The sequence below is a fragment of the Diabrotica virgifera genome, chromosome 4, assembly GCF_917563875.1.
Source record: "Diabrotica virgifera virgifera chromosome 4, PGI_DIABVI_V3a".
NCBI lineage: Eukaryota > Metazoa > Arthropoda > Insecta > Coleoptera > Chrysomelidae > Diabrotica > Diabrotica virgifera.
Window position 1 is genome coordinate 223339471 of NC_065446.1, and position 14367 is coordinate 223353837.

The window sequence follows — 14367 nt, forward strand, 5'->3', positions numbered from 1 at the left end:
AACGTTTTCAGTGTTTTATTATTAGATAAAATATGTTTATATTTTCAGATACATAATTACAGTAATTTTATTCTATAATAGGCTCATCTAAATTTACAGAAATTTCCAGAAACCTGAAAAAAAAAGGAAAAGTTATAATTAAAATCTATACCAACTAATTAAAATACATAATAAATTTATTCGTCTATAGGTTGACTTAATGACATAAGTATTACTCACAGTTCAATAGTCGCAGAATATTTAATATTATAAAGCACAATATACAGAGTGGACCAAAGAAAATAGTTTATCTCGATATTTGGCAGCATTTATTAGATTTTAAGGAAATGAAGAAACAGGCCGGTTTTTTGATCTGAGGGTGACACATTTTTACGGTACATACATCTGTCATTTGGCAACCCCCTCCCGTCCATTTCCCCCACCCCTTATTTGTAAATAGGGAATAGGGGCCGTGTGTTACCCCTTTTGAAATGTTATTCAATTTTCTATTCACTAATATTAACATTGATATATTTATTTATACAGGTGTCCAAGAAAACTTATTTTTAACTAAATTAATTGACACCGAAGAAGAGTGTATGCAATTTATTTAACTCAAAATACATTCTACTACTGACAGCAAACGGAGAAAAATATTTAGGTGACAAATAAATATTGTGTTGCGCAATAATTCAATATTCAACCAACCAAGAGGCAGATGGCTGGCAACTTGAATTTTGAAATTAAGCAAAAGGCATTGTTTATTTATCAAAAACCATTATTTTTCTGTTTTGTGACAGCAGTAGAATCTAAATAAATTTAAAATAAATTTCATCAATTGTTTTCTTTGTGCCAATTAATTTAATTAAAATATTGACAAATGACAAATGTATGAACAGTAAAAATATGTCACCCCTAGATCAAAAATCGACGTTTCGTCATTTGCTTAAATTTTAATAAATACTACCAAATATCGAGGTGGACTGTTTTCTTTGGCCAACTCTGTATACACCGTATGTGTGATACTACAGGGTGTAACGAAAATACAGGTCATAAATTAAATCACATATTCTGAGACCAAAAATAGTTCGAATGAACCTAATTTACCTTAGTACAAATATGCACATAAAAAAAGTTACAGCCCTTTGAAGTTACAAAATGAAAATCGATTTTTTCGAATATATCGAAAACTATTAGAGATTTTTTATTGAAAATGGACGTGTGGCACTCTTATTGCAGGAACATCTTAAAAAAGAATTATAGTGAAATTTGTGCACCCCATAAAAATTTTATGGGGGTTTGGTCCCCTTAAACCCCCCAAACTTTTGTGTACGTTCCAATTAAATTATTATTGTGGTACCATTAGTTAAATTCAATATTTGTGAAACTTTTTTGCCTCTTAATATTTTTTTGATAAGGCCGTTTTGATCGAGTTGTGGCTTCTTTTTTAATATGTTTACAAAAAATTGTATGGGGGTTTTGTTTCTTTAAACCCCCCAAATGTTTGTGTATGTTCCAATTAAACTTTTACTGCGGTACCATTAGTTAAACACAGTGTTTTTAAAACTTTTTTGTCTCTTTGTATTTTTTCGATAAGGCACTTTTTATCGAGATATTACTGCTTTTTTACTATGGTTCAAAATATACCCAAAAATGTAAATCATAAATAAATTTTCATATTATTTCCTAGTCTGCATAATCGTACTTAGCCATATACAAATATGTGGTGGATTTGACAAATATTCAAAATATCTCGATAAAAAATGACTTTTCGAAAAAGTACTAAGAGGCAAAAAAGTTTTTAAAATATTGTGTTTAACTAATGGTACTACAATAATAATTAAATTAGAACGTACACAAAAGTTTGGGGGGGTTTAAAGGAACAAAACCCCCATAAAATTTTTATGGGGTGTCCAAATTTCACTATAATTTTTTCTTAAGATACTACTACCATAAGAATGCTACATGTATATTTTCAATAAAAGATCTCTAATAGTTTTCGATATATTGGAAAAAATCGATTTTCATTTTGTAACTTCAAAGAGCTGTAACTTTTTTTATGTGCACATTTGTACTAAGGTAAGTTAGGTTCAATCGAACTATTTTTAGTCCCAGAATATGTTATTAAATTTATGACCTGTATTTTTGTTACACCCTGTATATCGACTATGTATAGAAATACAAATAAATATAAATATGACGAAGGACACTGATTACAACATCTGGAAAGAGCAGAACTAATGTGACTTAAAAATAGCAAGTGTGAACCTGAAAAAACGGCGTCAAAATGATGGGTTTTCTAAAAAGGAAAGTACTACCTAGGGAACAGTCGAAGATGATCATGTTATGGTCTGAAAATGTCGAACCTGGTCCCTATAGACCAGGGCGCATCTGTAAAAATATTAGTACATTTGGACGTTGAGAGGTGACTCAAATTTTTTTGCAGAAATTGCTTGAAAATAAGTCAAATAATAATATTTGAGTTATCCTCCCTCTCAAAAAGGTCCGGAACATTGTTTAAATAATCAAATTGTCAAAAAATTATGGAGAAATTCGATTTTTTTCTTCGTTTTTTGATTATAACTTTAAAAGTATTCATTTCCGAGAAAAGTTGTACTAACATAAAAGTTGCGTAATTATATTTCGTACAATATAGAATTGGTTAAAAATTTAAAAAATAGTCACCCTTGTTGAAAAATAGCAATAATTACGAAAAAACCATACCAAAAAAAAGTATTCGCATTTTACGTTTTTCAACCATTTATGCTACACTTAGGACCTTCATATTTCACCCACAAAAAATTTATGATACGATAAAATATTACTGTAAATTTCATTAAGATCGGTTCAATAGATTTGGCAAAATAAATTTTGAAATCCAGCTTTCGCCAAAAAAATTCATTTTTTGAAAATGTTACAGGACTGAAAGTAAAGCAGATAGCAAGTTGAATTTTTTTTTTGCTTATAGAAGTCTACTGTATCTTTCATTTTCAATTTTGCAAAATTAAAATCGATTAACACCACGGCGTCAGGAATATTTTTAAATAAACATTAATTATTGGTGCTACGCGCAGGACAGCGGATAGTTTCCTCTGATTGGGCATTCCAATGACCTTTGATAATGATTGATACATTTTAATTTTTATTAAATTTCGATATAAATAAATAAATTTGTTTATTGCAAAATAAAAACACATACTCTATCCTTGGAAATAACACTTTTATTAGCAAAAACTTTCTTTGTTCATATATTTTAACTTAAAAAATATAAGTTTATTATTTTTAAATATATGCAATTTTTTAAATAATATTTCATAAACAATAATAAAATTAGTTTGATTTTTGTGGAATTAAAATATTAAAATACAACAAAATATAGAGTAAGGAAATAATATATTAGATAAAGATGGGAAGAAATTTTGGTGGAAATCAACTTGTGTGAATCGAACACCGCTGTCGTGCGCGTAGCACCAAAAATTATTGTTTATTTAAAAAATTTCCTGACGCCGTGGTAATTAATCGATTTTAATTTTGCAAATTGGAAATGAAAGGTACAGTACACTTCTATAAGCAAAAATAATTTCAACTTGCTGTCTGCTTTATTTTAAGTCCTGTTACATTTTGAAAAAATGAATTTTTTTTGCGAAAGCTGGATTGCAAAATTTATTTCGCAAAATGTATTACACCGATCTTAATGAAATTTAGAGTATCATTTTACTGTATCATATAGTTTTTCTGGGTGAAATATGAAGGTCCTAAGTGTAGCATAAATGGTTGAAAGACGTAAAATGCCAATACTTGTTTTTGTATGGTTTTTCGCAATTATTGCTATTTTGCAACTAGGGTGACTATTTTTTAAATTTTTAACCAATTTCGTGTTGTATAAAATTTAATTACGCAACTTTTATGTCAGTACAACTTTTCTCGAAAATGAATACTTTTAAAGTTATAATCAAAAAACGAAGAAAAAAATCGAATTTTTCCTTAATTTTTTGACATTTTTATTATTTAAACAATGTTCCGGACCTTTTTGAGAGGGAGGATAACTCAAATATTATTATTTGATTTATTTTCAAGCAATTTCTGCAAAAAAATTTGAGTCACCTCTCAACGTCCATCTCAAAACCGACGCGCCCTGGACTACTGTACTAGAAATAACAAAATAAATTTATCAAAAATTGATATTTATTCACACAAATTTAAGTTTATGTTCTAAAAACATGAGAAAAGATTTAAAAAATTAGGGTTTTTCGAATTTTAAGGATTTTTCGTAGAGAAAATGGCAAATAGGGATAAAACGAAATAAAGATAATATGATATGCCGACGACGTCCTAATAACAGCCGAAAATCAAGAATACCTACAAAGATTAATAATTAAAGAATTCGAAGCCGAGAAAACTTAATCGATAGTGATATCAGTGGAACCGAGACGACGTAAACTGGTCGTAAAAACAAAATCATAGAGCAAGTGATGGAAACGGAGTTCTTGGGAATAAAATTGTCAAGCTACGGAAAAGTGGAAGCAAAAGTACAAAAACAAGTAAATATTTCGAACAGAGCAACACGATGCCTCAACAACACAATCTGGAGAAACAAGTACCGCCCAGCGGAAACTAAAACCGGGATATAACTAACAACAATAAAACCGATAATGATGTACACAGTGAAAACAAGAGTAGATACAGCGAATACACAAAGACTGCTGGAAACAGCAGAAATGAAAGTCTTACGACAAATAACAAACCAAACTCTAAGAGACAGAGTAAGAAGTGAGGAAATATGAGCGAGATGTAGTATAAAAGAAATAAACATGTGGAGCAAAAGAAGAAAAATATAATGGATTCAACACATAGAAAGAATTACAGAAAGTAAAATAGTACGAATAGCAAGACAAAAATCGCCAAATGGAAGAAGATCATTGGAAGGTCCGAGGAAAATTGAGGCTAAAAACCGAAGTTAAACAGGCATTGAGCCTGTTTATATTATATTATAAAGTAGGCAGAAGAAGAAATGGCAAATCTGTCTGAATGTGAAAATGAGGACAAAAAAATGAATTCTCGATTTTTTTTAGATATTTTAGAGCAAAAGTTTGCGCAGGCATTTTTTGTAAACAAAAAACACTTTTTTGCCTTAGGCTACCCAGGGAGTTAAAAAATTGATAATACTATTTTTATACATGAAAATTCAACTGCCCAAGCCCAAACAAGAAACCAGCTGAGTGAAGGTGTTACCATATTATTTAGCTATAGCATTTATAACAAAAATTAAAACCAACAGAAACATATATGCACTAAAAAATTAGACTAATTAATAAAATAAAACTTCTTAAAAAAACAAAGGTATACAATACATAGTGTGACCAACTAGCCCGAAAAATCCGGGACATGGCCCGAATTACGAAGTCGTGTCCCGGCGTCCCGGACAAGGCTTCCGGGCCATCCTAATTTTCAACGTTTTGGTAAAATTGTGTTTTGAAATTTTGAATACATTATTCTTCTAAGAATTCACATCAAATTGAATTGGTTGGACGAAAAAAAGTCGACAATTTCGTGTAATACGAATACCACATTCAAAACGCATGCATTTTATATCGTGATACTATAGTTCTACGGAAACTCAAACTCTGGACTTTTTCCCGTTTCTGTATTTTAATTATCGTCTTCTGAAAAGAAGATTCAAAAACATGAATATCAAATAATGATAATTATATTTTTATATTAACCTAAGGTTCTATTTACATGGAAATTCAACATCAGTTGATTTTCTAATTTGTTTGAAACGTCAAATAGACAAGGCGGAAACGGCGGGTTCGTTGGGAAAAATATTCCCATGAGATATTTTTGCATAATCACATTCGTGAGACATCCCAGAATAAGGTTCAAGAAGTCGCCCACGAGAAAAGTGGGCCAATTTTTTTTTTAGCAATTTTTTTTAATCAAATTAGAAAAATCAATATTTTTGGCCCGGACTAATTTTATTTAGGTTTTTTGGACCATTCTAGACAAAAAAGGTCTCTTATAATTTTTCTCTAAAGTTGACCTTTTTCGAGTTATAAGCAAGTTAAAATTTGAAAAACGCGAAAATGGCTATTTTTAAGACTTAATAACTCGGTCAAAAATTATTATTTTGAAAGTCAGAAAGTGACTAAATCAAAGTTTAAAGTCGCCGCTACATGATCCTGAAGAAATCTGTGTCATTAATTTACTACCAAGCTGCTATTTTTAATTAATAACAATGAGTGGTTAGATTGTATTGACGCTGCTGTAAATGTGAGTGCAAGTAAGATGCACAATTGGACTGCTGGAATGGCTTCTCACTCGCACTCACCATTTACAGCCCCGCACACATGCATGGCGCTTATTATTATTACGTAAAAATAACAGCTTAGTAATAAAATAATGACAAAAATTTCTTCAGGATCTTGTAGGGGGGGCTTTAAACTTTGATTTAGTCATATACTGACTTTCATAATAATAACTTTTAACCGAGTTATTAAGCCTTGAAAATCGCCATTTTTCGTTTTTTTTTCAATTTTAAATTGCTTATAAGTCGAAAACGATCAACTTTAGAGAAAAATTATAAGAGACCTTTTTTGTCCAGAATGATCCAAAAAATTAAAGAAAAAATTGTTCAGGCCAAAAATATTGATTGTTGCAAATTGATTAAAAAAAAATTGTTAAAAAAAAATTGGCCCACTTTTCACATGGGCGACTTCTTGAACCTTATTCTGGGATGTCTCACGAATGTGATTATGCAAAAAAATCTCATGGGAATATTTTTCCCTTCGAACTCGCCGTTTTCGCCTTGTCTAAAAATTAACAAAAATGTAATTATCAGTAGTAATTGCACAAGAGCTCTAAAATTATCGAATTTTTCCCGAGTGGCACTTTGACAGTTTTAATTTTGTCAAAGTGTCACGAGGGCAAAAATTCGATAATAATTTTAGAGATCGAGTTCAATTTGTTGCGATTATTTCATGAATAAAACTGTTCAAAACCAAAATTTTATTGTAATTTATTTAATTTAAGTACAAATTAGTACAATTAAACACACAGTTGTTATAAATATTTGACGGTTGAAAGTCATCACTTTTATAATTTTTAAAACATTAATTGTCGTAGCAATATTATTTTTTCGTAGCAACGAAGGGCATCTGACGTAATATACTTGACGACGGGATATTATCAAAAATTATCAGTTTAATTTTTATTTCTGTAGCTTTCTATTAATCAGAATCTCCTATGAATGAAATAATCATTACAACCCATCCTGCCATCCTGTTAAAAAAATTTTAATATTGTTTAAAAATAATAATTATAAAAATGTTAAATAATCAATAAAATGATGATATCAATAAGTACTATACTTATGTAAAACAAATGGCCCGATTTTCAATGAAAAGTCCCGGATTTTAGGTATTTTTTTCAGCATTGTCCCGAATTCGACTGAATTGGAGTTGGACACACTAACAATACATAAAATAAATTATGTAAATATTAATTATGAATTATTGTAAAACGATTTCCGAAATTGTAAGCTACACGTCAAAGTAAACATATTTTAAAGTATAATTGGTTAAACAAGCGGCTTACTCTCAGTAAAAATGATAAAGTTTGAAAATAAATAATACATGTACTTACACTTCTTATTGATTCCAAGGTATATGACTCATGACCTGTCGCAGGAGGCCTAGTTGCGGACTTCTCTATCTAGCACCTAAAGGGATGTAAGTCATAGAGGGACTTCTCTTGACCTCACGCCATCCACCAGACCTTGACACTGCCAATTTGGCATCTCGCTTCAATAAAATCTGTTCGTTATTTATCCAGTCACGGTTGACAGCCTTTCGCTTATCTAAACGTTCATCGTCGTATATCCAACCATGATTTACGCCTTCATCTGCTGCTCTTTTAACATAATATGTCGGATGTTCTACTACATGTTCATTCCACCATGATGCATCTCGCTTGTCTAAACCATGATTTACGCCTACATCTGCTGCTCTTTTAACATAATATGTAGGATGTTCTACTACATGTTCATTCCACCATGATGCATCTCGCTTGTCTAAACCATGATTTACGCCTACATCTGCTGCTCTTTTAACATAATATGTCGGATGTTCTACTACATGTTCATTCCACCATGATGCATCTCGCTTGTCTAAACCATGATTTACGCCTACATCTGCTGCTCTTTTAACATAATATGTCGGATGTTCTACTACATGTTCATTCCACCATGATGCATCTCGCTTTTCTAAACCATGATTTACGCCTACATCTGCTGCTCTTTTCCAATATTGGGGTAGGTAGGGTTGCGCCGAAATTGTTTGGAACAACAAGAAGGTAACCAGCAACGACTGAAGTATTAATCGACTCATGATGAACTGTTGCTTTCGAACATTGAGTTTCTTCTTAAATAGTTTACATCTTATCAAAGAGGAAAGATAAAACAGTGTCGTAGGCGGTTTAATAAATAACCGTTTATTTGAATTGAAAAATACCTAGAGTTCGGCGTCGAAACCCATCACATTTTCGGGGCGGAGGTAAATTCCTCATCAACAAGTAAAACTATATAATCCGACAGGTATTTTCCTCACCAAATTTAAGGGTTCGTATTAATCTGGTAGGTATTTTCCTCACCAACTTACTGAGGTATATAATCAAATAAAAATATAGGTGTAAGTAATTTAAGAATGTCTATTTATTATGAAAGCATCCGAAATCCGAATACAAGACATCAATTTCCTTAGATTATAATAATAGTTTATAATATAGATAATAAATATGTAAAACGTATAAATTATTATTTAATATTTACTTCTTATAATAAGAGACACACTTTAAAAAATCCATTCTAGTCATTTGATAAGATTGATACCATATTATTAAATTTTCTACATTTTTCAATTTCAGTTTTACTTGTTTATCTTTGATAGGTTTTGCAATATGCAAATTTTAAATTTTTACACACTTATCTACTTGATATTCTTTAACTTTTTCTAAGGAAATATAGTATAAATGGATGCGTATTATAAAACGAGGAATTTAAATGCGAATGAAAAGATTCGCAAGCATTCGTAATAGGAATAACAGAAGAACTTTCCTCTGCCCACAAATATGGGGAGAATATGGCATTTTCGTCTTCGTCTGTATAAGTTTCAACTAAATACACAGCGTATCTATCTAAAATTTTATTTTCTGGTTTGCATGGCATTAAATCAAACACAAGACAATCTAATACGTCTTCTGGTTTTATATATGTAAGGCCAAAATTATGTTTGAACTACTTGCCTACTTCAGAATCATTCGTATATTCTGATGTTAAGAGACTGAATTTTTCTACACTACATACCACAAGCTTGGTGTATAGTCCAGAAAGCCACTGCGCATCCGCTAGGAAAAATATTCTAATTAAGATTTTTTGCACAATCTTACTCAAAAAGGACTCCTTTTAACAAATTTCCATGTTGCCAGGACCAAAAGGTGGTCAAAAATTTTTTAAATGTTTTTTTTTGTTTTTTTCCTATAATTATTTTTATTGCATGAAAAAAAGTTTTTTTTAGGTTTTTTGGATCATTCCAAACAGAAAAGGTCTTTAGTGACTTTTTTCTAAAAATGATAGTTTTTGACATATAAGCGATTAAAAATTGAAAAATTGCGAAATCGGCCATTTTTAACCCTCAAAGACTATGTGAAAAACTGAAAATTTGAATGTTGCCAAGGTAGGTAGATATTCTTTAAACATCGATTGATGAAATCCTGAAGAGTTTTTTGCAATACAATATTCAAAACTCCTTTGTTTTTTAATTGCGAATCAAGCGTGCGCGACACTATTTTCCACCGACAGTATGGTGCAAATGAAAGGAATAAATTCGTTATTTCGAAAATCGGCGACTTTAAGGAAAAATCCCGAAACAGGTTGATTTTTATTTTTAAGTTATGATATTGTGGCATATATGGTATACTAGTGACGTCATCCGTCTGGGCGTGATGACGTTGGGCGTGGTTCTTAAATGCTCCATCAAGTAATGTAAACATTTACATAATTTTTTACACAGGGTGTCCTTCTACTTCTTTTTTTGTCAAATAATTTAATTTAATAAAAATTTTTTGGACACACTGTATAAATAATTTTGTAAATGTTTATATTACTGAATAGAGAATTTAAGAACCTTTCAAATGAGCTAACACACGACCCCTATTCTCATTTAAAAAAATCATCGATTACGTCATCCCGTCCAGATGGATGACGTCACTAGTATATCATATATGCCACAATACCATATTTTAAAATTAAAAATCGACCTGTTTCGGGATTTTCCCTTAAAGTCGCCGGTTTACGAAATAACGAATTTATTCCTTTCATTTGCAGCATACTGTCGGTGGAAAATAGTGTCGTGCACGCTTGATTAGCAATTAAAAAACAAATGAGTTTTAAATATTATATTGCAAAAAACTCTTCGGGATTTCATCAACCGATGTTTAAAGAATATCTACCTACCTTGGCAACATTCAAATTTTCAGCTTTTCACATAGTTTTTGAGGGTTAAAATTGGCCGATTTCGCAATTTTTCAATTTTTAATCGCTTATATGTCAAAAACTATCATTTTTAGAGAAAAGTCACTAAAGACCTTTTCTCTTTGGAATGATCCAAAAAACCTAAAAAAACTTTTTTCCACGCAAAAAAAATAATTTTAGGAAAAAAACAAAAAAAAAACGTTTAAAAAATTTTTGACCACTTTTTGGTCCTGGCAACATGCAAATTTGTTAAAAGGAGTCCTTTTTGAGTAAGATTGTGCAAAGAATCCGAATTAGAATATTTTTCCTAGCGGATGCGCAGTGGCTTTCTGGACTAGTAGGTGAAATCTACAACCATGTATTTCAATGTTCGGACATATTTGAATGATTGCATTATACAGGGTGTCCAGAAACTCTACCGACAAACGAAGACAGGACGTTCCTCAGATAATTTTAAGAGAATTTAACCCAAATCACCTAGTCCGAAAATGCTTCCTAAGGGAGCTGGAGCTCTTTGAAGGTGGGGTCTTGTAATTAGTTTTTCTTAAATAACTCCAGAACGCTTTTATTAAGAAAAACGATAATTGGAACACATATTTATCTTCCAGAGATAAATCGATTCCATGAATTGCGAATTTCTAGTACCGGTCATAGGCGTCCGCTTTGGGTAGGGCAGCAGTTATTTTATCGCATAAATTTTTTATCTCTAACTTTTAAGCATTTTTGACTGGATTATTAAATTGTGAGATATTTTACAACTAAAAGGTACTCGTGTTGTAAGTCGATAGGATACACCGTCTTCTAGAAAAATCGATTTGAAAATTTTTCTTTTTTTTTATTTCCAAAAAAAATTTAAAAAAAACTATTTAGAAATCCGAAAACTGGTACGTTTGTTTATATTTCAGGGATGACTCGATTTCATTTATTACGAATTTCTAGTACGGGTCATATGAGTCCGTTTTGGGTAGGTCAACGGTTATTTTATGGCATAACATTCTTGTCTTTAATTTTTAAGCATTTTTTACTCTAGATTATTAAGTTATGAGGTATTCTGGTACTAAAAACTACTCTTGCTATAAGTTGGTAAAATACACCATTTTTTTTATTTTTAATTTTTTTTTCAAATTCCGAAAACGAAAATTTTTCAAATCGATTTTTCTAGAAATCCGTTTGTCCTACCGACTTAAAGCAAGAGTACTTTTTAGTACTAGAATACCTCACAATTTAATAATACAGTGTCAAAAATGCTTTTGATAATTTTTGATAATCTCCCGTCGTTAAGTATATTACGTCAGATGCCCTTCGTTGCTACGAAAAAATACATTCAGTGACATTAATGACAATTAATGTTTTAAAAATTATAAAAGTGATGACTTTCAATCGTCAAATATTTATAAAAACTGTGTGTTTAATGGTACTTACATAAATAAATTACAATAAAATTTTGGTTTTGAACAGTTTTATTCATGAAATAATCGCAACAAATTGCACTCGACCTCTGAAATTAATATAGAATTTTTGCTCTCGTGACACTTTGACATAATTTCACTCGCCTTCGGCTCGTGAAATTAAAACTGTCAAAGTGTCACTCGGGAATAATTCAATAATTTCAGAGCTCTTGTGCAATTACTACTGATAATATCTTTTCCACCAAACGTATTAGACCGGGCTGTATCGTCGTCCCCGCTAGCGAAATTCTTCCGATTTAATTTTTTTGCACAAACTTACTCAAAACGAGGTCCTTATAACATATCCACAGGGTGCCGGGCGGTGCAGTGGTCTAAAAATTGTTTAAACAATTATTTTTAAACAAATTCACAAAAATAATTTTTTCATTTCAAACAAATTTTTTTAGATAAATTGGGTTATGCTGACCAAAAAGCTCTGTCATTTTTTGTCTAAAATTGATTGTTGTCGAGTTGTATGCGATTAGAAATTTGAAAAATGCGATAATGGCCATTTTCAAGGCTTTAAATCGATTAAAAATTATTATTATATATCTTGTTATAATGTCCACATCGTCTTCATATGCTAGAATTTTGATTGATCTATTAAATATTGTTTCCCTGCTCTCTAAATTATCGACTTATACAACTTTTTCTAAGGCTACATTAAAAAACTGACACACCAGCGCATCTCTTTGCCTTAACCCCTATGTATTTCAAATGGGGTTGACGAGTCGTTTTGAATTTTTACTGCTGATAGGATCTTCGCCATTGTCACTTTTATCAAACATATGAGTTTTTTTGCAATTCCTAACTTATTCACAGCGTTGTAAAGACTTGGCCTTAACACACTGTCATAAATATGCCGCTCTAAAATCGACAAAAATATTGTACACACCTATGTTAAACTCTTATGCCTTTTCGAGGATTTGTCGTAGTGTAAAGATCTGGTTAATGGTTGAACGTCCACACCTGAAACCTGCCTGATACTCCCCTAGAAACTTTTCAGTATAAGGGTTTAATCTCTCGTGTAAAATATTTGACAATATCTTGTATGCTGTATTTAGGAGAGTTATTCCGCAGTAATTATTGCATTTCAGTTGGTTTGCCTTTTTGTGTAACTAAACACATTAAGGCATTTGCTCCTCAGACCAAATTTTACTAACAATTTCTCGCATCACCTTGGTGATGCTTTATTTTGCCTTGTATTACGTTCGGTAATGTTTTCGACACTGGTTCGTCTGCGAACTTATTTACGTCTTAGTGTACTTCTAAATACATGCTTTGTTCAAGCATTGATTTCTCCAGTGCTATATCGCTCCGCACATGAGGAATCGTTAAAATGAAACAACCCGCCATATTTATATTTCGTGACAAGTTCAAACTTAAAGACGTTATCCGTTTGTTAATATTCTAAAGAGGTACCTCTAGAATAATTAAAACGATCGAAAACATCTACCAGAACAACACAATAAAAGTATAAGTAGAAGATGAACTAACTGACCTAATTGAAGCTGGCAATGGAATAAGACAGGGGGATTCCTTGAGTCATGTATTTTTCAACCTTACCGTGGGTGAAATAATAGAAAAAGTAAGAACTAATCAAGGATCCCAATGGGACCAAATCAACTTTAAAAAATTTGCTGTGCAGATAATGCAATATCCACTAATCTCCCAAAGTGAAGATGATTAACAACGTATATAATACGGCACCAATTTAATATAACCACCAGAAGATTAAACATTTAATTTTAGTTCTGTCGCCAGGCAGGGTACAACGGCCTCCTTTATTTAGATGGACTTACCCAAGATTTTTTTTCATGTATTTTGACCCGTAGAACACAATTTTTTTGGGTACCAATTGATCCGGATGTCGATAAGTTTTCTATTAACAAAAAACTTGAGGAATTATATAACAGCGATTTTTTGCAAAACAAAACATTGTTTTGTATTTTTTGGGTCATTCGAAGCAAAAAATGTTCTTACAAGTTTTCTAGTAGGATGCATAGTTTTCGAGATAAAGGCGGTTGAACTTTCAAAAAATAGAAAAATTGCAATTTTTGAACCCGAATAACTCTTGATTTAGAAATAAAATAGCAATTCTGTTTACCGTATTTGAAAGTTAAAGTCAAACTCTATCGGTTTGGATTATTTGCATTGCTAAAAAAATTAATTTTGTTTTGTTGTTAAACAAAGCTATAAATCGCACAAATAGTTCAATTTTGCCACAACTGCAAAAAATTCGAATTTTGGGTTAAGGCTGTAAAATATTGCCTATATAATGGCCCATCTAATGCAATACAGCCTGAACTAAAATATTGTTTTGGATAAGTCAGTATAAAGTAAGTTACTTCGGTATTTCACTGTAGGGTTTTTGGAGATTTTGAAAATTCAATATGGCCATAACTGGGAGATGTG

The 14367-nt window shown here is 31.2% G+C and overlaps 1 protein-coding gene and 1 long non-coding RNA gene across 2 annotated transcripts in view; one reads left to right on the forward strand and one right to left on the reverse strand.

Annotated features, from left to right (window-relative positions):
* Positions 1 to 8397, reverse strand: LOC114331684 (uncharacterized). Its single transcript, XM_028281302.2, has 2 exons — positions 7621 to 8397; positions 1 to 113 (listed from the first exon to the last, which is right to left on the reverse strand). Exon 1 carries the CDS (start codon positions 8361 to 8363, stop codon positions 7686 to 7688), a length of 678 nt encoding a protein of 225 aa, XP_028137103.1. The 5' UTR covers positions 8364 to 8397; the 3' UTR covers positions 1 to 113; positions 7621 to 7685.
* The window catches only part of LOC114331692 (uncharacterized), a 23198-nt gene continuing 17218 nt past the window's right edge, over positions 8388 to 14367 (forward strand). Inside the window, exon 1 of the long non-coding RNA XR_007697843.1 lies at positions 8388 to 8608. This is a non-coding gene — a long non-coding RNA (uncharacterized LOC114331692). The remainder of the gene's footprint in view (positions 8609 to 14367) is intronic.